Source organism: Phyllobates terribilis, unplaced genomic scaffold (assembly GCF_046119375.1).
Source record: "Phyllobates terribilis strain yellow unplaced genomic scaffold, ASM4611937v1 Scaffold_3__8_contigs__length_932513732, whole genome shotgun sequence".
In the NCBI taxonomy this organism is placed as follows: Eukaryota; Metazoa; Chordata; class Amphibia; order Anura; family Dendrobatidae; genus Phyllobates; species Phyllobates terribilis.
Window position 1 is genome coordinate 198,829,106 of NW_027362763.1, and position 23,511 is coordinate 198,852,616.

Genomic DNA, 23,511 nt, shown 5'->3' on the forward strand with positions numbered 1-23,511 from the left:
TTTTACGTCACTTTTACAGACTGACAATAAAACATACAAAAATGAAGATAAAATGGATTTTTCTGGAAAAAATGTTAAGAAACATTCGTTCCAGGATAATGACTTGTATATAAGGCAAAAAAAATAAGAGATAAAAAATGCTCCTCCACACCTTGGGCTATGTTCACACGTAGTGTTTTTGCTGCATTTTTGCAAGTTTGCATTGCTTTCAATGGTGAAAAAAAATTCACCAGGAAATGTAATTTTAACATTTTACTACCTTATATGGCTATGTTGAGTGTGAGACATGATCAGACATATCCTGTTTCATTTAAGAAAGTCACAATCCCCTGCGTCATGGACAGGGGATTGGTGTGCACGTAGAAAGAGGGAAAGGGGCAGTGGTGTCACTTGCAGACACTTTTTCTGGACTCTGGCATTCGGCCCAACCTGTCGCGTGCTTTGCTGTCATGCGTCTGAGCATGTTGGTCGTGGTCAGGCTAGTAGTTGTGCTGCTGGCATGGGAGATGTTGCAAATGGGCTTACTTGGGTTAACTGGACTGTCTTTAAAAAAGCGTCAAACTCGGGAACACATAACCCTTGGCCTGGTTACTTCCCCAGTGTTCTGGGGAAAAGTTGCCCGCTTTGTGCCTCTGGCTAACCCACTGCTTCTTCCTGCCTGTTGTCGTGCTGCAGTCTGGCTGTACGCTTTTAACGCACAACTTGAGCAGTAGAAATGGCGTATAATATCTCTTTTCACAACAATTTGCAAGATTAAGAGCAAAAAGAACATTAGTAGTTCTGAGAAGGGCTATTGATATGAGTTCCAGCAGCAGAAAGGATGTGCAATGAACTATACCCTATCCTACACTTTGCCTCCGGCACAATCCCTCCCTAACTACTGCTAATGTGGCGCCTTGCTGCGCTTGGAGCCACAGATCCTAGAGGGGTGCATGAATGGATTTCTCCACAAGAGGCCCTCGCAGCATACACACACCTCCACCTTCCTCCTCAGACCACCAGAGGGAGCCCGTTAGGGATATAAAAAGGGAAGGTGGAGCTAGGCAGTGCAGTCTGGAGTCAACAGAGAGTCAAGTCTGTTGAGAGAGTTCCTGCAGTAGTTAAGCCTGAGAGAGGTCAGCCTGCAGTGAAGCCCGGTCCAGACTCAGTTGTAGCTCAGTTAGAGCTTAAGGCGTGCCGATGCCATAAGAGCGGTGAAGTGCAGCAAGCTGCCGCTACTGTGTGTAGCCTAGTTAGGGCCTCGAGCGAGGCCGAAGGCTAGAGGAGGGAGTAGCATTGGGGGCAGAGGAGCTGTACAAGCTCACCCCAGAAAACATATACCGGACACCGGGTCCGCGTCTACAGGGCCGTATATCCCCCTGTAGAGACAACCGGAGACCCCTGGAAGACTTCAGGTCCCAGGATCACCCAAGAGCTGATACGTAACAGAACAAGGAGTCACGGAGGCTCCGCAAGCTGGGAGCGCATACTCCAAGAGAAGGCCCTACCACAAAGTCAGCTGGTGCAGGACAGAGACAAAGTTAGGCCTAGCTCCAGGTAGGTCAGAAACTTACTACACAAAGGCAAGAAACAGGAGGCCCTACACCCGCTCACTGGGGAGGATCCTGATATGCACCCTTCACCCTACAGTGCTCCGGGATGTGCCTGAATTTCCATCAGTAAAAGGTACTGAAGTGACTATCGTGTCTGTCCCTGTTCTTGCTCTGACCCGTCTGGGTCCCATCTGCCCTGCATCCTTATATCCCCGCTGCCCTGAGGCCTAGCTCCACCTGTGGGGAGCTATACCACGCAAGCTGCATTAACACCGGCCTCAGTGGGCTGCTGCAGCGCTGGTGAACCTCACCAGACACCACAGGTGGCGTCACGAACTTATACATATAATTATCCACCCTTCCTTTTAAAGAGAGGCCCAGGGTACGGGCCCGGGAGCCGACTACCGCGACATCCCCAAGACCAGACAACAAGGCCCGGGCGCCGAGTCATCCCCATCCCCTGGGCTTCACACTAACAGCAGTATTAATATTGATTAGAATTAGCCCTAAGAAGGACTGTTGTTGTACTCGAAAGAAATATAAGGCTATGTGCCCACTATGTGTTTTTTAAGCATTTCCGCAGTGGCAATTCCACTGCAGAAATGCTTAAAAAACGCTTGGCAGAAGGTCTGCTATATTCCCCAATGATAATCCGCATGTGCTGTGCGCATGCTGCGGAAATTTCCGCTGCGGATTATCATTGCGGAAAAATCCGCAGCACTACCAATTATTATGCGTAATCGCAGCGTTTTCGCCGCCATAAACTTCCATTGAATCGCTTAATATCCGCATGACTACATGGGCACATGCGGATAGTAAGCGATTTGATGTGCTGATGGTACCCGGGTTTGGAGAAGAGGAGACTCTCATCCAGACCCGGGTACCATAGTACCCGTAAAAAAAAGAATTAAAATAAAAAATATACATGATACCTACCTTCTTATGGCCCCTAGTCTCCTCTATGGTGCGTCCTGGCTTCCCGGCAGCTCGCGATGGTCTAAAAGGACCTGCCATGATGTCATTTAGTCATGTGACGGGTCACGCGACCGCTGACGTCGGCGGTCGCGTCATGGCAGGTCATTTTACGCAACCGCGAGACTCCGGGAAGACCGGACGCATCGGATAAGGAGATCAGGGGGCCATTGGAAGGTGAGTATAATGTTTTTTGTTTTTTTTTTACCATTTTTATTCATTTTTTTAACTAACTTGGTCACACAATATAAAATCCATGCCGGTTGCATCATGGGCACTTAGCCTTAATGTGGTCAAATCCCCGCCTGTGCGCAGATAAAATTCTTTCCCTCGTTCAGCAGTAGCCGCCCCTACTCTGCCTGTTTCCTGGGTACAGTGTGACAAGAATAGTTTCCCGGGTCTTATATAGATGATAGACCTGATAACGCTATGCGCCAGCCAATCACAGTAATGCAATCCCTGCATTTTTATTGGTTGTCTAAAAAGCGACAAACATGCGGGGCAGTGACTCAAGCTTCCGCCCAAGCATTCAAAAAATACTCACCGATTAACGATCTCGAGCATGCTCGATCGAGTAATAAGCAGTGACAAGCACGCTCGCTCATCACTAATCGTAATCACAAAAGGCTATTTTTTTTACTATAAGAGCAGTGACATTATGGAACTCTCTGCCACATGATGTTATTATAATGGTTGATTCACTACACAATTTCAAGGAGGGTCTGGATGCCTTTCTTAAAAAATATACTATTACAGGTTATGGTTACTAGATTCTTGGATTAGACATGCATCCAGGGAGCTTGTCTGATTGCCATACGTGGAGTCAGGAAGGAATTGTACCCCTAATATAGGGCAATTAGAATCTGCTTCATAAGGTTTTTACCTTCCTCTGTGTCAACATGTTAGGCTATAGATTGAACTTGATGGACTTATGTCTACCTTCAACCTTAAAAACGATTAAACTGTGAGATTATCAGTAGAGGACAAGTAAATCTGTAGCAAATTAGTCCACTATATTCATGAGCTCTGCATTTATGTCTACTGTATGAAGTGTGGTCACTGAGACTCCTCAAATCATGAAGATCTTCATTTCAGGTAGCACCGATACTCATCAACTTATAAAGTTGCAATGTTAAGATGTATTATAATGCACTTTTAAAATTTGAGATTGTATCTTACAATATGTGAAGCTATCCTGGTTGGCATCCTGCAAGCAGGGGTAGGAGGGTAGGATTCAGTAGGGAGTCAAGCCACTTAGAACAATAGTATAAAAAATAGAGAGCTCAGAACAAACTGAGGAATAGCCTGACTGCTAGGTTTAAAGTAAAAACTGTAAAACTTGCTGCAATTGTACTGCCATTCTGTTTCGCTGGTGAAACACTGTGCTCACTAAATGTGAGAGTAACCACCAAGCATTGTACCCCTTAAAAGCCTGTCACCATTAAGCATATATGCCATCTTTTCAGAAAGGAAGTGTGGCGCCCTGCTGCGCATTGGTGCCACAGATCCTAGAGGGGAGCATGGACGGATTCCTCCACAAGAGGCCCTCACAGCATACACACACCTCCACCTTCCACCTCAGACCACCAGAGGGAGCCCGGATAGGGATATAAAAAGTGAAGGTGGAGCTAGGCAGTTCAGTCTAAGTCTGGTCTGAAGTCTGAGTCTGTAAGTCAGTCTAGAGTCTACAGTCTGCTTCAGCCAGAGAGAGGTTATGAGTCCAGCCCAGACTCATTGAGCTCAGGTTAGTGAGCCTAAGGCGTGCTGACGCCATAAGAGCGGTGAAGAGTAGCGAGGCCTACTGCCAGTGTGAAGCCTAGTGAGGGCCCGGAGCGCGGCCGAAGGCAAGTCGAGTAAGCGAGCTACATAGGGGGCAGAGGAGCTTAGCCAGCTCACCCCAAGACCATATACCGGACACTGGGTCCGTGTCTGCAAGGATCTCTAGGACCAGCAGAAACAACCGGAACCCCTGGCGAACTACATGTCCCAGGAACACCAGAAGCTGACCATTATCCCAGGGTCAGGAATCACAGAGGCCCAAGAGACCAGGGAGTGTGATCTCCAACAGAAGGCCCTACCACCAGGTCAGCAGGTACAAGACAGAGACCAAGTTAGGCCTAGCTCCAGGCAGGTCATAAACTTATCAGGAAAAGGCAAGAAACAGGAGGCCCCACACCCGCTCACTGGGGAGAGTCCTGAAATGCACCCTTCACCCTAAAGTGCCCTGGATCGTGCCTGAAACACCACCAGTAAAGGTACTGAAGTGAACTGTTGTGAGTGTGCCTATTCTTCTCCTGACCCGGCTGGGTCCCCTCTGTCCTGCATCCCTTTTCTTACGCTGCCCTGAGGCCCCCCTCCACCTGTGGGGAGCCGCACCAACTAAGCGGCCTGACCACCGGCCTCAGAGGACTGTAGCAGCGCTAGTGATCCTCACCAGACACCACGGGTGGCGTCACAAACTTTCCCCTTTCCCATACACCTTTCCCCCCATTATTCCTTGCTTTTAAGAGTGACCCCAGGGTACGGGCCCGGGAGCCGGCCACCGCGACATCCCCCAAAACTAACAGCAAGGCCTGGGCGCCGAGTAGTCGTCCCCATGCCCTGGGAGCATCAGAAGTCAGGAAGACTTGAATTTAGTTTTAGGCTGTGCGCCCACGATGCGTTTTTTAAGCGTTTCCAATTATTTTGCGGAAGTGCTGCGTTTTCGCCGCCATTGACTTGCATTGAATCGCTTGGATTTTGCATCACTGCATCTGTAGATGCGGAATCCAAGCGTTTCAATGTGCGGATGGTACCCAGGTCTAGAGGAGAGGAGACTCTCCTCCGGACTCGGGTACCATACAAACTGTAAAAAAAAAGAATAAAATAAAAAATAAATATATACTTACCTTCTGGCGGCCCGCGGTGCGCTCCTCCTCTCATTCTGGCAGATCGTGATGGACTGAAAGACCTGCGCTGACGTCATAGTCATGTGACGGGTCACGCGACGCTGACGTTGGCAGGTCCTTTAGTGTACCGCGATCTGCCGGCCGCCGGGATGGTGAAGCAAGACTCCGGGGGCCATTGGAAGGTAAATATATATTTATTTGTTTATTTTTAACCATTCTTTGGGGTCACAGTATATAAATCCATGCTGTTTGCATGGATTTATATAGTGTGACCAAGTTGACAAGCACTTTCCAAGTGATGCTAAAATTGCTTGGAAAGCGCTTGACAACCCGCATGCGGAAATGCATGTGAAGAACGCTTCACATCCGCATGTCCCTGGCAGGAAAAATGCATGTACAATCCGCATGCGTTTTTTCTGCCAGGGGAGATGCAGAAACGCTCAGGAAAAATCCGGAGCATTTCTGCATCGTGGGCACATAGCCTAAACGAGATTTTCACTGCTAGGATTATTATTTATTTTTAGAGCATCATTGATTCCATGGTGCTGTACACGTGAAAAGGAGTTTACATATAAATTACAAATTTAAATTACAATTAACAGACTAATAATGACAGACTGAAACAGAGGGGGAGAGGGCCCTACCTTTGTGGGCTTACAGTCTACAGGGTAATAGGGAAGGAGACAGTAGGTTAGGGGGTTGCAGCTGCTCCAGTAGTATTGAGTTGACAGCAGGGTTATTGCATGCTGTAAGCTTGAAGAGACTTTTTTTAAGTTCCGTCTGAAGGTTCTGAATGTGGGAGACAATCGCACACATTGGGGTATGGAATTATAAAGGATGAGGAAGAATCTTGGTGGTGACTGGATGAGGAACATATGAGTGTGGAGGAGAGAAGGAGGTCTTGGGAGGACCGAAGAATATGTGTGGGAAGATATTGAGAGATTAGTTTGGAGATATATAGAGTAGATAGATTATTGATGGCCTTGTTGGTCAGTGTTACTAGTTTGAACTGGATTCTTTGGAGAATTGGAAGCCAATGAAGAGATTTGCAGAGCAGAGATCTGGATGAGTAGCGAGGGGAGAGGTGGATTAATTGGGCAGGAGAGTTAAGGATGGACTGGAGAAGTGCCAGAGTGTTAGCTGGGAGGCCACAGAGGAGGATATTGCAGTAGTCAAGGTGAGAGATGATGTGGGCATGAACTAACATTTTAGGACATTAAGGGTTGAGAAAAGGATGGATTCTGGAAATATTTTTTTAGTTGGAGGCTGCAGGAGGTGTTAAGGGCTTGGATGTGTAGTTTGAAGGACAAGGCAGAGTCCAGGGTAACCCTGAGGTAGCGGACTTCTGGTACAGAGGAAAGCGTGATGTGATTTATTGTGATAGATAGATTGGGTAGTGAGGTTAAGTGGGATGGAAAAAAGATGATTAATTTACTTTTATCTATATTGAGCTTTAGGAAGCGTGATAAAAAGAAAGAGGATATGGCTGATAGACACTCTGGGATTCTGGACAGCAGAGAGGTGACATCTGGGCAGGAGAGGTAGATCTAAGTGTCATCACCATATAGATGAAACTGGAGGCAATGAAACTTCATAAATTTTCCCAGGCCAAAGGTATTGATGGAGAAGAGTAGCAGTCCCAGGACAGAGTCTTGAGGGACACCAACAGAGAGAGGGTACGATGGGAAGGTAGTATGGGAATGGGAGATGTTAAATGGGCAGTTAGTGAGGTATGAAGAGATTTAGGGAAGTGCAAGGTCTTTGATGCCAAGGAAGAAGATCTGTAGTATGAGAGAGTGGTTGTCGAAGGCAAAGAACAGGTCTTGAATGAGTATAGAGAATATTTTGCTAGCTTCAGTGGTTAGTAAGTCATTAGTAATTTTGGTTAGGCCAGTTTCCGTAGAGTGGGGTGGGATAGAAGCCAGATTGTAGGTTGTTGACGAGTGAGTTGGATAAGAGGTGGGAGGAAAGTTCGATGTGGATATTGATAGATGTCTTCTTCAGCATAGGTATACTTGTTGCATGTTTATAAAGAGTTTGTGAATGTCAGGGAGCTTATTGCAGATGGATTTATTGATAATAGTGATGAGCGAGCACTAAAATGCTCGCGTACTCTTTGCTCGGGTCGAGCAAATTGGAATACTCGGGTGCTCGACCCGAGCAACGAGCCCAATGTAAGTCTATGGGAAACTCGAGTATTTTTCAGGTGGCTCCTCCCGGCGGTCTGCAGAGGGCCTAAAAATTGCCCAAATCGAAGGGAAAAGTGCTCAAATGACATGGGAACAGCATGGGGAAGACCCCTGGAAGCATTTCTGACTCCTGGGTCACTGCTGTCAACAACGTTGTCAGAGTATTATGCCACATTTACAGACTCACAATAAAACATACAAAAACGAAACCAAAATGGATTTTCCTGGGAAATATGTTAAGGAACATCATTTCCAGGGTAATGACTTGTATATAAGGCAAAATAAATAACCAAAAACAAAAATACTCCTCCACACATTAGGCTATGTTCACACGTAGCATTTTTGATGCGTTTTTGCATTTTTGCATTGCTTTCAACCAAGACAAATGCATTCACTGGGAAAAGTCACAGTTAACATTTTACAACCTTATCTGGCCATGTGGTGTGTGACACATCATCAGACACATGCATACAGTGCTGAAAAGACATGGGAACAGCATGGGGAAGACCTCTGGAAGCATCTCTGACTCCTAGGTCACTGCCTAAAAGTGTGCCCATCATAAGTGATCCTTGGCGCATGCTAAAATGCCTCCCGCAATGCACATGTCATTGCAGACTTGCAACAATCACCGTCCACGTCCTTGTCCCAGTGCAGCGTTCAGTTGTCCGTACCCCATTCCTTGGAATGCAAGAGGAAGTATGCAGCCAGCCGCCCACCCACCCACAGGTTGCAATACTATACTGCCAAATTTTTGATAGCTGCTTGCACTTGAAATGTGTTATTTTAGGCTCGTGGTGACGGAAGCTGTCCACAATCTAATGGCGGCGGCGACCAGGTATCCATACTTGGTCCCCAGACCACAAACACGTGGTACGGAGCCAGTCCACAGCTTTTTTTGCTGAGTTGTATTTCACCACAGTCATATCCTTTAGCTTGGTGAAAGGACTTGGGAAACCATATATACCCAGCTGTCATTTCTCCCAGGAAGTCCTCTAAAACTGCTTCCACTTGAAATGTGGCCTTTTAGTCTCGTGGAGGCGGAAGTTTTTCATAACCTCATGCCGGCGGCGGCCGGGTGTCCATACTCGGCCCCCAGCCGCCACTATTTCTCCCGGTATCGTCTCCGCCTTCCACAAGCATGGGTCCCACAACATTACCCGTGTCCTCCCCAGTGCACTTCCTGGGAAGGATCGCCTAACCACAAACACGTGGACAGGTGAATGTGGCCAGGGATGGTACAGAGCCAGTCCACAGCTTTTTTTGCTGAGTTGTATTTCACCACAGTCATATTCTTTAGCTTGGTGAAAGGACTTGGGAAACCATATCTACCCAGCAGTCATTTCTCCCAGGAAGTCCTCTAAAGCTGCTTTCACTTGAAATGTGGCCTTTTAGGGTCATGGAGGCGAAAGCTTTTCATAACCTCATGCCGGCAGCGGCAGGGTGTCCATGCTTGGTCCCCATTCGTCACTATTTCTCCCAGTATCATCTCCGCCTCCCACAAGTACGGGTCCCACAACATTACCCGTGCCCTCCCCAGTGCACTTACTGGGAAGGACCGCCTAACCACAAACACGTGGACAGGTGAATGTGGCCAGGGACGGTACGGAGCCAGTCCACAGCTTTTTTTGCTTAGTTGTATTTCACCACAGCCATATTCTTTAACTTGGTGAAAGGATTTGGGAAACCATATCTACCCAGCTGTCATTTCTCCCAGGAAGTCCTCTAAAGCTGCTTTCACTTGAAATGTGGCCTTTTAGGCTTGTGGAGGTTGAAGCTTTTCATAACCTTATGCTGGCGACGGCCGGGTGTACATACTCGGTCCCCAGCCACCACTATTTCTCCCGGTATCGTCTCCGCCTTCCACAAGCATGGGTCCCACAACATTACCAGTGCCCTCCCCAGTGCACTTACTGGGAAGGACCACCTAACCACAAGCACGTGAACAGGTGAATGTGGCCAGGGACACTACGGAGACAGTCCACAGCTTTTTTTGCTAAGAGTTGTATTTCACCACAGCCATATTCTTTAGCTTGGTGAAAGGACTGGCATAGAGAAGCTGTATTTACTCCGGGTATCATTTCTCCCAGGAAGTCCTCTAATGCAGCTTGTTGCAGAAGCCATGGCAGCCCATCCAACATCAACTCGCACTTGTCGGTGGTGCTTTGACACACAAACCTCTTTCTTTGCGCATTTAATTTCATGACTACAGAGTTGGGCAATGGCCTGATCTGCAATGCGGTTTGAGAAATAACATGCATAAGCACGTCCGATCCACATTAAAAAAGCAGCCATAGAGTGTCCGGGAACCTTCCCCCACACTTTGCTTAGCCAGGGCTGCTTCTCGGCAGGGATGGACGGACCCACCAGAAAACCGGAGACTCCTCCGGTGGGCCCTGGCTTCTCCTTCTGGAGAGTTAATAGTGCTGAGGTGATGATAGATGATAGAGAACACCATCTGCTTAGTTTTCTGTTACTTGGAATGCAAGCGCAAGTATGCAGCCAGCCACCCATTCTGGGCAGCTGCTTGCACTTGAAATGTGGCCTTTTAGGCTTGTGGAGGCGGAAACTTTTCACAACCTCATGCCTCATGCCTCGTGTCCATACTCGGTCCCCAGCCGTCACTATTTCTCCCGGTGTTGTCTCCGCCTTCTTCAAGCGCAGGTCTCTGAACATTACTGCTGGTACTTTTCTGTGGGAATTTGCTTGCCTCATACCAGCCTGGAATATTTCTAGTAAACTATGGTACAACGCCATGGTACTAGCACTGCCCCCAGTACCAGTAGCAAAGCCATCCCCAATTTCCTTTTCAGGAATTTTATTTGGTAGACTGAGTGGCTGCCCAAATACACTAGTTTCTCACAAAGGACCTGAAGATAGAGTGGCAGTAGGTGCAAGTTTCTCAAGCTTGTTAGATATCAGAGGGTGAACGGCAGCACATTGGATCAGTGGTTAGCACTGAAGCCTTGCAGCGCTGGGATCCTGGGTTCAAATCCCAGCAAGGACAACATCTGCAAGGATTTTGTATGTTCTCCCTGTGTTTGCGTGGGTTTCCACCTCAGTAAAAAAGCAGACATAGAGTGTCCAGGAACCTTCCCACACACTTTTCTTAGCCAGGACTGCAGGGTTGGACGGTTCCACCAAAGAATTCTCTGGTGTGCCCTGGCTTCTACATCAGTAGAGTTCATGATAGCGCTAACTTTGCAGCTGCTTTGTGGCTCTTGAGCGGGGGAGAAAGGTGAGCCCTCAGATTCAAATCCTCTGGTGGGCCCAATGTTTTTCAATCTGAAACAGCTTCACAGTGGGAGTTGTATTTCACCATAGCCATATTCTTTAGCTCGGTGAAAGGACTAGCATAGAGGGAAACCATATCTACTCCGGGTGTCATTTCTCCATCACCCGGTTCCGCCCATTGTCACACACGACCATGCCTGGCTGTATGTTCAGTGGTGAGAGCCACAGATCAGGCTGCTGTGTTACAGCTTTCAATAACTCTGCAGCGCTGGGCGGATTGTCACCTAAGCATTAAGCATGTTATCTTCAGCACAGCCTGTTGCCGCTTGGCCAAGGCAGTTCTACAGTGCTGTCAGCTTGTGACTGATGTGGTCATTTCGGAGATGGAGGAGGAGGTGCCGGAGCTGAACAAATTGAGGTTAAATTGGCGACGCTGTTTTTTATACTAAAGAAAGATCCTATTGTTTTGTTTTTTTTACGTCATTTTTTAAGACAAATGCATTCACGGGAAATGTCATTTTAACATTTTACAACCTTATCTGGCAAAGTGGTGAGTGACACATCATCAGACACATCCTGTTTCATTTATGATGGAGGGACTCTGAAAGTCATAAAGCCTATTTTTATAGGACCATCAGAGGGCCCTTACTATTCTTAAAAGGCAAGCAGCCAGCCCTAGCTATTGTTAGAGAGCCATCAGCCGACTATGCTTTGTTGTTCCCATTATTAACAAGTGTGTCTCCTATACTGTTATTGCGTATGCAGTGACAGCAAGGGCTGCCAAAAATTTGGACGCAACCCAATACCCCTTTGAAAAGACATAGAGGAGGGTCTCAGTGAAAAAAATGTTCCCATTATAAAGGAGAGGGTCTCCTATAGTGGTAATGCCCATGCTGTGACTGCAAGGGCTGCCAAAATTTGGGAAAAAACCCACTAAGAATTTAAAGACACATAGAGCAGGGCCACAGTAACAACAAATTCCCATTATAAAAGGAGAGAGTCTGCTATACAGTTATAGGGTATGCAGTGAGTACAATGGCTGACCAAATTTAGGAAAACGCCACTAAGAATTTAAAGACACATAGAGCAGGGCCACAGTAACAAGTATGACATGTTCCCATTAGAAAGGAGAGGGTCTGCTAAACAGTTATAGGGTATGCAGTGAGTCCAACGGCTGAACAAATTTAGGACAAACCCCACTAACAATTTAAAGACACATAGAGCAGGGCCACAGTAACAAGTACGACATGTTCCCATTAGAAAGGAGAGGGTCTTCTATACAGTTATAGGGTATGCAGTGAGTCAAATGGCTGACCAAATTTAGGAAAACCCCACTAACAATTTAAAGACACATAGAGCAGGGCCACAATAATGACAAATTTCCATTAGAAAGGAGAGGGTCTCCCATAGTGTTGGCCTATGCAGTGAATGCAAGGGCTGCCAAAAATTGGGAGGCACTCCAATGCCCCTTGGAAGAGACTTAGAGGGCCTCATATAAAAATGTTCCCATTAGAAAGGAGCGGGTCTCCTATACTTGTAATGCCCATGCACTAAGTGTATGGGCCTACAAACATTTACCCCTGGGGCGTACATATGAACACACTGTATAAAAAATTTTTTTTATGGGCATCATAAACACCCTTGAAAAAAATTATGTGGGTGTTGCATCATGGACTACGGTCACCCTGGTGATATGGTGGCGCAGGATGAGGAGAAGGAGGACAAGAGCAAATAGACAAAATCAGGAAGCGTATACCCATGTGTGGGTGTGAAGAGGTGCATGGGAATACACCCCTCAAAAAAAGACACTGGATTTGAATTTATGTTACGCTGCTATCATTCGGTGGGGTTGAGAAGTCTGGCCCAATCCAGCCCTTGTTCATTTTTATAAGAGTCAGCCTGTCAGCATTTTCAGTTGACAGGCGGATGAGCTTATCAGTTATAATTCCACCAGCGGCACTAAAAACCCGCTGATAAAACGCTAGCGGCAGGCCAGCCCAGGACCTCCAAGGCGTAGAGAGCCAGTTCATTCCACGTATCCAACTTGGATACCCAATAATTAAAAGGCACAGGGGAATCACGGAGGACGTTGGTACGGTCGGCAAGGTACTCTCTCAGCATGTTCCCAAACTTTGCACTCCTTGTGAGAGTACCCCGCACCTCAGCCCCTGTGCGATGGGAGTTTCTGAGAAAACTGTCCCAGAACTTTGACAGTGTTCTCCTGCTTCTGCTGGATTGCATTTGTGTCTCTCTCGCCTGTACTCCTTGATTGTCCAGCGAACTGTGATCTCTGCCGCCAGCATTTTCAGATCGGAATTTTTTTTAATAGTTCCGCAGCAAGGACCTTCTGGTACTGCCCCATTTTTGTAGACCTGTCCGCCTCAGGAATAAGAGATATAAAGTTCTCCTTGTAAAATGGGTCTAGAAGTGTCACCAACCAGTAATAACTGTCACCCAAAATTTTGAGAATGCAAGGGTCATGGGAAAGGCAGGGTAACATAAACTCAGCCATGCGTGCCAGACTGCTAACAGGCAAGACTTTCGTGTCCTCACCAAGAGGATGACTGACCAAGCTCTCTTCCTCCTCCTCCTCTCTTTCCTCTGGCCATCCATGCTGAACAGACCGTATGACAGTTGTGCAGGTAGCACCGTCTATAGTGCATGAAACTAGCTCCTGTTCCTCCTCCTCCTCCTCCTCTTCCTCATTGTCACCCAATCCACGTTGGGATGAGATGAGGCTGGGCTGTGTGTAATCACCCTGTATGATTCCTTGCTCCATCTCATCGTGCTCTGCCTGCAATGCATCCTCTTTGATTGTGAGCAGAGAGTGTTTCAGAAGACGGAGAAGCGGGATGGTGACGCTAATTATGGCATCATCGCTGCTCACCATCTTGGTGGAGACCTCAAAGTTTTGGAGCATGGTACATATGTCTGACATCCATGTCCACTCCTGAGGTCTCATGTGTGGATTCTGAACTGAATACCGATGGTTTTGTTGATGCTAGTACTCAACAACTGCCCTCTTCTGCTCATAAATCCTTCTCAACATCTGCAGTGTAGAGTTAGAAAGCGTGGGGACATCACATACCAGTCTGTGAACCGGAAGATGCAAACGCTGCTGAAACACGGCAAGGGTGGCGTAAGCTGTAGGTGACTTTCTAAAATGGGAACACAGGCGGCGTTCTTTAACAAGCAGATCCGGCAGCTCCGGGTAGGATTTGAGAAACCGCTGAACCACGAGGTTAAGCTCATGGGCCAGGCATGGTACGTGTGTGAGCTCGCCTCGCCTCAGAGCCACCACCAGGTTCCAGCCATTGTCACACACGACCATACATGGCTGTAGGTTCAGCGGTGTGAGCCACATATCTGCCTGCTCTTTCAGAGTTGTCCACAACTCTTCAGCATTGTGCGGTTTGTCATCTAAGCATATTAGCTTCAGCACAGCCTGTTGCCGCTTGGCCGAGGCAGTGCTGCAGTGCTTTCAGCTTGTGACTGATGTGGTCATTTCGTAGATGGAGGCTGAAGAGGAGGAGGCGGCTGAGGAGGATGAGGTGCAGGAGCTGTAGACTGTGGGGGCAACCCTGATTGACCTAGGGCCCGCAATCCTTGGCGTCGGGAGGACGTGTTCCGTCCCAATGTCCGACTGGGTCTCGGCTTCCACTATGTTAACCCAGTGTGCCGTCAGTGAGATGTACCATCCCTGCCCACAAGCACTTGTCCACGTGTGCGTGATTAGGTGGACTTTCCCGGTAACTGCGTTGTTGAGGGCACGGCTAATGTTTTGCGACACGTGCGTGTGTAATGCGGGGACAGCACAAAGGGAGAAATAGTGGAGGCTGGGGACCAAGTACCGAGGGACGGGCGCCACCATCAGGTTGCAGAATGCTTCCGTCTCCACAAGCCTAAAAGACAACATTTCGAGCGCAAGCAGTCGTGAAATGTGAGAATTTAGTACTGTGGACTGTGGGGTGTTGGCTGCGTATTTGCGCTTGCGTTCCAAGGACTGGGGTATGGACAACTGAACGCTGCGCTGGGACAAGGATGTGGACGTGCTCCATGATGCTGCTACTTGAGAGCGTGCAATGACAAGCGCAGGGCAGGAGGCATCTTCGCATGCACCAAATACAGGGGATTGGCTTGCATGCATAACAGTGGAAGAAGCAATGGTGCCACCCGCAGACACTGTTCCTGGACCCTGGTGCTTTGCTGCCATGTGCCTGATCATGCTGGTGGTGGTCAGGCTGGTCGTTTTGCCATCCCTTCCGATGCTGGCCTGGAAGGTGGAGCAAATGGCCTTTTTGGGGTTATCGGCAGAGTCTTTAAAAAACAACTAGAATCGGGAAGACCTATCAGTTGTACTGGCAACTTCCTTCGTGTTGGTGTTACGGGGAGCGGTTGCCTGCCTTCTTTCAGCGGCCACCACACTGCTTCTTCCTGCCTGTTGGGGTGCTCTGCCTACCTCCCCCTGTGTGCTGCTCTCCTCGCTCTGTATGTCCTCCTGCCAGGTTGTGTCAGTTACTATATCATCCACCACCTCATCTTCCATTTCCGCACTCTGGTCCACCTCCTGACATTCTGGCAATTGTGTCTCATCATCGTCCACCTCTTGTGACACTTTCCCACAGTCGCCTTCTTGTGACTGTGGCTGCTCACATATTTGGGCATTGCTACATGCGATCTCCTCTTGCCCCTCTTCAAGTGGACCAGGCGAGAGGCCTGAATCTATAAATGGAAAAGTGAACAGCTCTTCGGAGTGTCCAAGTGTGGGATCAGTTGTCTCCGAGCACTCGGCATGGTGGGAGGAAGGAGGTTCAGGGTGAGGAATATGCGGTCCAGACTCACAGCTACTGAGACTTGACCGTGTGGAAGACAAGGTGGTGATAGTGGTGGCTAAGTGACTGGACATTATCTGCTATCCAACCAATAACCTTTTCACACTGCTCTGTGTTCAATAGTGGTGTTCAGTGGTCCCCTATTAATTGGGACAGGAAGGTCAGGCGAGAAGATATGGGTGTTTGTTGTGACACAATTTCAGCTTGCCCACGGCCTCGGCCTCTGCATGCACCATCATCACCATCACGTCCAGTTCCCCGACCATTGCCACGTGCCTTGTCCATTATAAATGGAGGACAATATCTTCCATGCTCACAACAAATGACTGCATTTGGAGCGAACTTATATGTGATCTGTGTGACAGACAAACCACAGTTTTAAATACCTGGCCTGTAAGTAACTATTTTGAACAGCAAACTGGTGCCAATTGCTTCACTGACACACTGAAACAAATTTTTAATGGAGGTCAGAAATGGCAGTATGTGATCCGTGTGACGGAGAAAACACAGTTTTAAATCCCTGGCTTGTAGGTAACTATTTTGAAAAGCAAACTTGTGTCAATTGCTTCACTGACACACTGCAAGAAATTTTTAATGGAGGTCAGAAATGGCAGTATTTTCAGAAAACGTATATGTGATCCGTGTGACGGAGAAAAAACGGTTTTAAATACCTGGCCTGTAGGTAACTATTTTGAACAGCAATCTGGTGTCAATTGCTTCACTGACACACTGAATCAAAATTTTTAATGGAGGTCAGAAATGGCAGTATTTTCGGAAAACATATATGTGATCCATGTGACGGAGAAAACACAGTTTTAAATACCTGGCCTGTAGGTAACTATTTTGAACAGCAATCTGGTGTCAATTGCTTCACTGACACACTGCAACAAATTTTTAATGGAGGTCAGAAATGGCAGTATTTTCTGAAAACGTATATGTGATCCGATGGCAGTATTTTCAGCGCAATTATATGTGATCTGTGTGACGGACAAACCACAGTTTTAAATAGCTGGATTTTTAGCACTGTAATATGGAAAGGACCTGGCTGTATTCTGCAGTGCCAACAAGCAAATGGCGCAGAAAAACAGTGTTCTCTGAATTGCTTTTTAAGCAAATAATGAGGATAAGATCCAAAAAAAAATTATTCCTGGCCCCTGATACCTGGGCCTATTTCTAGAAATACCTAACAGCAGCAGCAGACAAAACTGGAATGGAGTCTCTTGTCCTATGTGCACTGCAGTCTGCTCTATACCCTGCCTGCCTGCCTATATACACTGCCTGCCTGATATCTCTGCAGATGGATTAGTCCTCAGAAGGACTGTTTGTTGAGATGGATATGTTTCTCTAATATAGTTTGGTACACCTACACTAACTAGAAACAAGCAAATCTCTCCCTAGCTCAGCAGCACCTCATCCTACACTGTCTGATTCAGGAGTGACTGTGACGAGCACGGTGGCACCAGGTCTGATATAGACCTGATGACACTGTGCGGCCAGCCAATCACTGTAATGCCACAACCAACATGGCTACGGCATTACAGTGAGTGGCAGGCAATCCCTGCATGTTCATTGGCGCTCTAAAGAGCACCAAACATGCAGGGAAGAGACCCGAGCTCCCGCCGAGCAACCCCGAAAATACTCGGCGAGCGCCGAGCATGTCGAGCAGTGAGATGCTCGGGTGAGCACCGAGCAGTAGCGAACATGCTCGCTCATCACTAATTGATAAGCTATGATTATGATAGCGATGCCTGTCTACTCTGTCCAACTTTCATACTTTTTCACTTGATCAATCAATCACCTGTACTGTTCACCCGATGACTGGAGAGGCTGAATATTTTTTTCGGTAGAGTCCTGCTTTGTGCTTCACAATATGCAATCCACACTTCAGTTCTCAAGGACAAGTAGACTATTACTGATCACAGACAATCAGCTGCAGTGCTTTGCTAATGTGCAGTGGTTTCATCAGTGATACTAACTCTCTTGCATATTTTTGAGAAATCTGCTGTTGACAGCGGCACCGCTTCCCTTCTTTTTAATCATATGGGTAAGCGACCTCCACTACCAAGGGGAACAATAGTGTTCTCCCAAAAAAAACCTTCTTTTAGCCTCAAGAACGCCTTACAAATCTGGACTGCTTTAGAGCCCTCAAATGCATGGTGGATCCAGTTTGAGAGCCCTTTTTTTGACAATATCTTTAAATTTACCTGCGAATTTATTAGGCGGAATGTTGTTTTTGATCCCACATCTATTTCAAACCCTTTTGTAGGTGCAGCATTATATCTAAGAACAGCATCATGGGAGTCTGTAAATGCAAAAAGACACCTTGTAATTTAAATTTACAATACATTTTACTCGGTATATGAAGTAAGATTGATGATAGAAACAAGATAGATGAGTCAGCTAGAGGACAGGTGGCAACAGGACAAGTATGAGGAGGGCTGAGGAAGGGGATTGTCTAAGACTTTTTAACCCCTTCCTGGTCCTTTATGAGTTAGCAAAATGGAGGCTTGCCGGGTGTAATTTTGCTAGATTTGGCAAAATTGAATTTAGCAAAAATTTCTGGTGAATCTAAAATTTTTGTAAAATTCAAGATGAATTTGATTTGCATTAAATGAATTTTCTCTTTACTACTACCTAGAATCCTCTAAAGTTAATGAATATGTTATGATGCCTATAGGTGAGTACGGCTGACCTTCAATATACCATACAATATTCAGTTTAGTGAAATTGTATTTGATAGTTTAGCTTTATAAATGAAATGTATAGATGCTCTATTTGAAAGACTTCCTATAGCAGAGAGTCATGGGAGCATATTTGTCACGAGGGTGTCAGAGGTGACAGACAGTCGCCCTGTAGTTGGTTGCAGGAGATCTGTACGTTTGGAATTACAGACTTCTTCTTAAAGGCTGGCTGTCTCTAGGACCCACCGGCTGCCTCCCTCTGGCTGGTTGGCTCCCTGGCCTGGGTGTATATGCCTGGTGTGTCTGAGAGGGAGGTGCCGGTGATGTTCATTACTACTTGTGAGGCTTTAGCCAGAGCAGTACTTCATTCCTGTCTGGAGCTTGAGGCCATGTGCGCATTTGTTTGGAGTCGCCTAAAGCTAAGCAATTCCCCCCTGTTTGTCTACCCTTGTTGTCTATAGAGTTTAGTGGTGATCGATGAGTGCTCATCTCCTTCCTTCCCTAGCCGTAGCCATACACCAGGGAAAGTCAGGGCGAGGCACGCATGGGTCAATTGGTGAAGAGCCAATATAGGAACGGTAGTTGAGACAGGGTGACACTAGTCCAGACTAGGAGGTTTCCACTCCTCTCTTTCCCTAGTATCTGGGCTCCCTTTCCCTCTTCCCTCTGTGTTGCACTAAGTCTTTCCCACACCTTGCGTGACATTATTGATGGCTTATTTTGTGCAAAAAAAAAGTGGGAGGATAGTTGGTTAGAACAATGCCTAATTAATTTACTGGTGTACATCTCTTAACAATTCTGAATCTATGAATTTATTTTTGTTTCTGCTATAAGCAGTCATACATTTGCCTTTATTTTGGTATTGATAGTATTTTTTTCAGATGAAAAAAGTTGGCTTTTTGCCTCATAAAGGTTTTTGCCTTTCCTTTAAATTTCAGGAGAAGAGACTAAACTAGATAGATTTTATTTTTTAAGTCTTACAAGCTGCAGTATCTCACTAGGATGAATATTTAAAAGGACTGTTCCACTCACCAATCTCTTGTCCGAGCTTTGAACCATTCATAGATCCAGCTGAAGCAACTACTGCACACCGTCTTAGTTTTCCCGCCACCTCATTAATATATTTGTTGGGTAGATACTGACTCCAGGAACTGGCATTATCAGGTAGATCAGACTTCATCAATGTTGTTATGTTCACCTTGAGCTTAATCTGGCACAGAAGGTCGTGTAGATTGTGCTGCTGGTTAATTGTGCCCTTAAATTTAACTTTGTATATGTTCCTATCTTGAAAATATTTCCTCATTTTCTGTAGGTTTAGGGCAAGGTCATGGAAAGTCATCTGCTTTTCCCACAGTTTAACTTTATGGCTTAAGGATTTCTGGCTAGGTCTTGGTAAGTGAATATTCTGTTCTGTGACATATTTTGCATTGTTTTTTTCATGTAATGAAATATTAACTTTTGCATTTTCCAAAATAAAGGTTGATGTATATGGATTCTCCACAGTATTGTCAAACGTTTTTCGATGTTGGAAAACAGAGTAAAAAAAGCTAGAAATGCACATGGTTATAGTGATGAGACCTAGTTTTCTTAAGAAGTGAACCATGGTGACAGGTGTAAAGAAGATGAAATGAGCTGTTCTTTAATATCTGCAAAAAAAAACATTCAATTTATTTATTTGTGAATTAGCTATAAATATCTTATTCATATATCTAGTAACATTTGCACATTATATGTGAAGCAGAGGAAAAAAACTCATCTATTAAAATTCAAGTCATGCTACTATTAGTAAACACAAATACATATATATATATATATATACATATATACACAGTTATATGAAAAAGTTTGGGCACCCCTATTAATCTTAAGCTTAATGTTTTATAAAAATTGGTGTTTTTGCAACAGCTATTTCAGTTTGATATATGTAATAACTGTTGGACACAGTAATGTTTCTGCCTTGAAATGAGGTTTATTGTACTTGCAGAAAATGTGCAATCTGCATTCAAACAAAATTTGACAGGTGCATAAGTATGGGCACCCTTATCATTTTCTTGTTTAAATACTCCTACCTACTTTTTACTGACTTACTAAAGCACTTTTTTTGGCTTTGTAACCTCATTGAGCTTTGAACTTCATAGCCAGGTGTATGCAATCATGAGAAAAGCTACTTAAAGTGGCCACTTGCAAGTTGTTCTCCTGTTTGAATCTCCTCTGAAGAGTGGCATCATGGGCTCCTCAAAACAACTGTCAAATGATCTGAAAACAAAGATTATTCAACATAGTTGTTCAGGGGAAGGATACAAAAAGCTGTCTCAGAGATTTAACCTGTGAGTTTCCACTGTGAGGAACATAGTAAGGAAATGGAAGAACACAGGGACAGTTCTTGATAAGGCCAGAAGTGGCAGGCCAAGAAAAACATCAGAAAGGCAGAGAAGAAGAATGGTGAGATCAGTCAAGGACAATCCTCAGACCGCCTCCAGAGAGCTGCAGCATCAACTTGCTGCAGATGGTGTCACTGTGCATCGGTCAACTATACAACGCACTTTGCACAAGGAGAAGCTGTATGGGAGAGTGATGCGAAAGAAGCCGTTTCTGCAAGCACGCCACAAACATGCAAAAGCACATTTGGAGAAGCCAATTTCTTTTTGGAAGAAGGTCCTGTGGACTGATGAAACCAAGATTGAGTTGTTTGGTCATACAAAAAGGCGTTATGCATGGCGGCAAAAAAACACAGCATTCCAAGAAAAACACTTGCTACCCACAGTAAAATTTGGTGGAGGTTCCATCATGCTTTGGGGCTGTGTGGCCAATGCTGGCACCGGGAATCTTGTTAAAGTTGAGGGACGCATGGATTCCACTCAGTATCAGCAGATTCTTGACAATAATGTTCAAGAATCAGTGATAAAGTTGAAGTTACGCAGGGGATGGATCTTTCAGCAAGACAATGATCCAAAACACCGCTCCAAATCTACTCAGGCATTCATGCAGAGGAACAATTACAATGTTCTGGAATGGCCATCCCAGTCCCCAGACCAGAATATCATTGAACATCTGTGGGATCATTTGAAGAGGGCTGTCCATGCTCGGCGACCATCAAACTTTACTGAACTGGAATTGTTTTGTAAAGAGGAATGGCCAAAAATACCTTCATCCAGGATCCAAGAAATCATTAAAAGCTACAGGAAGCGACTAGAGGCTGTTATTTTTGCAAAAGGAGGATCTACTAAATATTAATGTCACTTTTCTGGTGAGGTGCCCATACTTATGCACCTGTCAAATTTTGTTTGAATGCAGATTGCACATTTTCTGTTAGTACAATAAACCTCATTTCAAGGCAGAAACATTACTGTGTCCAACAGTTATTACATATATCAAACTGAAATAGCTGTTGCAAAAACACCAATTTTTATAAAACATTAAGCTTAAGATTAATAGGGGTGCCCAAACTTTTTCATATAACTGTATATATATATATACAGTACAGACCAAAAGTTTGGATACACCTTCTCATTTAAAGATTTTTCTGTATTTTCATGACTATGAAAATTGTACATTCACACTGAAGGCATCAAAACTATGAATTAACACATGTGGAATTATATACTTAACAAAAAAGTGTGAAACAACTGAAAATATGTCTTATATTCTAGGTACTTCAAAGTAGCTACCTTTTGCTTTGATGACTGCTTTGCACACTCTTGGCATTCTCTTGATGAGCTTCAAGAGGTAGTCACCGGAAATGGTTTTCACTTCACAGGTGTGCCCTGTCAGGTTTAATAAGTGGGATTTCTTGCTTTATAAATGGGGTTGGGACCATCAGTTGTGTTGTGCAGAAGTCAGGTGGATACACAGCTGATATTCCTACTGAATAGACTGTTAGAATTTGTATTATGGCAAGAAAAAAGTAGCTAAGTAAAGAAAAACAAGCGGCCATCATTACTTTAAGAAATGAAGGTCAGTCAGTGTGAAAAATTGGGAAAACTTTGAAAGTGTCCCCAAGTGCAGTTGCAAAAACCATCAAGCGCTACAAAGAAACTGGCTCACATGAGGACCGCCCCAGGAAAGGAAGACCAAGAGTCACCTTTGCTTTTGAAGATAATTTTATCCGAGTCACCAGCCTCAGAAATCGCAGGTTAACAGCAGCTCAGATTAGAGACCAGGTCAATGGCACACAGAGTTCTAGCAGCAGACACATCTCTACAACAACTGTTAAGAGGAGACTTTGTGCAGCAGGCCTTCATGGTAAAATAGCTGCTAGGAAACCACTGCTAAGGACAGGCAACAAGCAGAAGAGACTTGTTTGGGCTAAAGAACACAAGGAATGGACATTAGACCAGTGGAAATCTGTGCTTTGGTCTGATGAGTCCAAATTTGAGATCTTTGGTTCCAACCACCGTGTCTTTGTGCGACGCAGAAAAGGTGAACGGATGGACTCTACATGCCTGGTTCCCACAGTAAAGCATGGAGGAGGAGGTGTGATGGTGTGGGGGTGCTTTGCTGGTGACACTGTTGGGGATTTATTCAAAATTGAAGGCATACTGAACCAGCATGGCTACCACAGCATCTTGCAGCGGCATGCTATTCCATCCGGTTTGCGTTTAGTTGGACCATCATTTATTTTTCAATAGGACAATGACCCCAAACACACCTCCAGGCTGTGTAAGGGCTATTTGACCAAGAAGAAGAGTGATGGGGTGCTACACCAGATGACCTGGCCTCCACAGTCACCATACCTGAACCCAATCGAGATGGTTTGGGGTGAGCTGGACCGCAGAGTGAAGGCAAAAGGACCAACAAGTGCTAAGCATCTCTGGGAACTCCTTCAAGATAGTTGGGAGACCATTTCTGGTGACTACCTCTTGAAGCTCATCAAGAGAATGCCAAGAGTGTGCAAAGCAGTCATCAAAGCAAATGGTGGCTACTTTGAAGAACCTAGAATATAAGACCTATTTTCAGTTGTTTCACACTTTTTTGTTAAGTATATAATTCCACATATGTTAATTCATAGTTTTGATGCCTTCAGTGTGAATGTACAATTTTCATAGTCATGAAAACACAGAAAAATATTTAAATGAGAAGGTGTGTCCAAACTTTTGGTCTGTACTGTATATACACACACTATATATGTGTGAGGACAAAAGTTAATAGCAGTACAAAATGGGAACAATTGGGAAACTAGAGAAAAA

General features: G+C 45.5%; 1 protein-coding gene across 4 annotated transcripts in view; it reads right to left on the reverse strand.

Moving 5' to 3' along the window:
- The window catches only part of LOC141259036 (beta-galactoside alpha-2,6-sialyltransferase 1-like), a 189,250-nt gene that overhangs the window by 64,530 nt on the left and 101,209 nt on the right, over nucleotides 1-23,511 (reverse strand). For all 4 annotated transcript variants that reach the window (XM_073674448.1, XM_073674449.1, XM_073674451.1 and 1 more), the window contains 2 exons: nucleotides 19,358-19,971; nucleotides 17,849-17,946 (listed from right to left, as the gene is read on the reverse strand). In XM_073674448.1, the coding sequence (XP_073530549.1) occupies nucleotides 17,849-17,946; nucleotides 19,358-19,928 (669 nt within the window). In that variant the 5' untranslated portion in view covers nucleotides 19,929-19,971. The remainder of the gene's footprint in view (nucleotides 1-17,848; nucleotides 17,947-19,357; nucleotides 19,972-23,511) is intronic.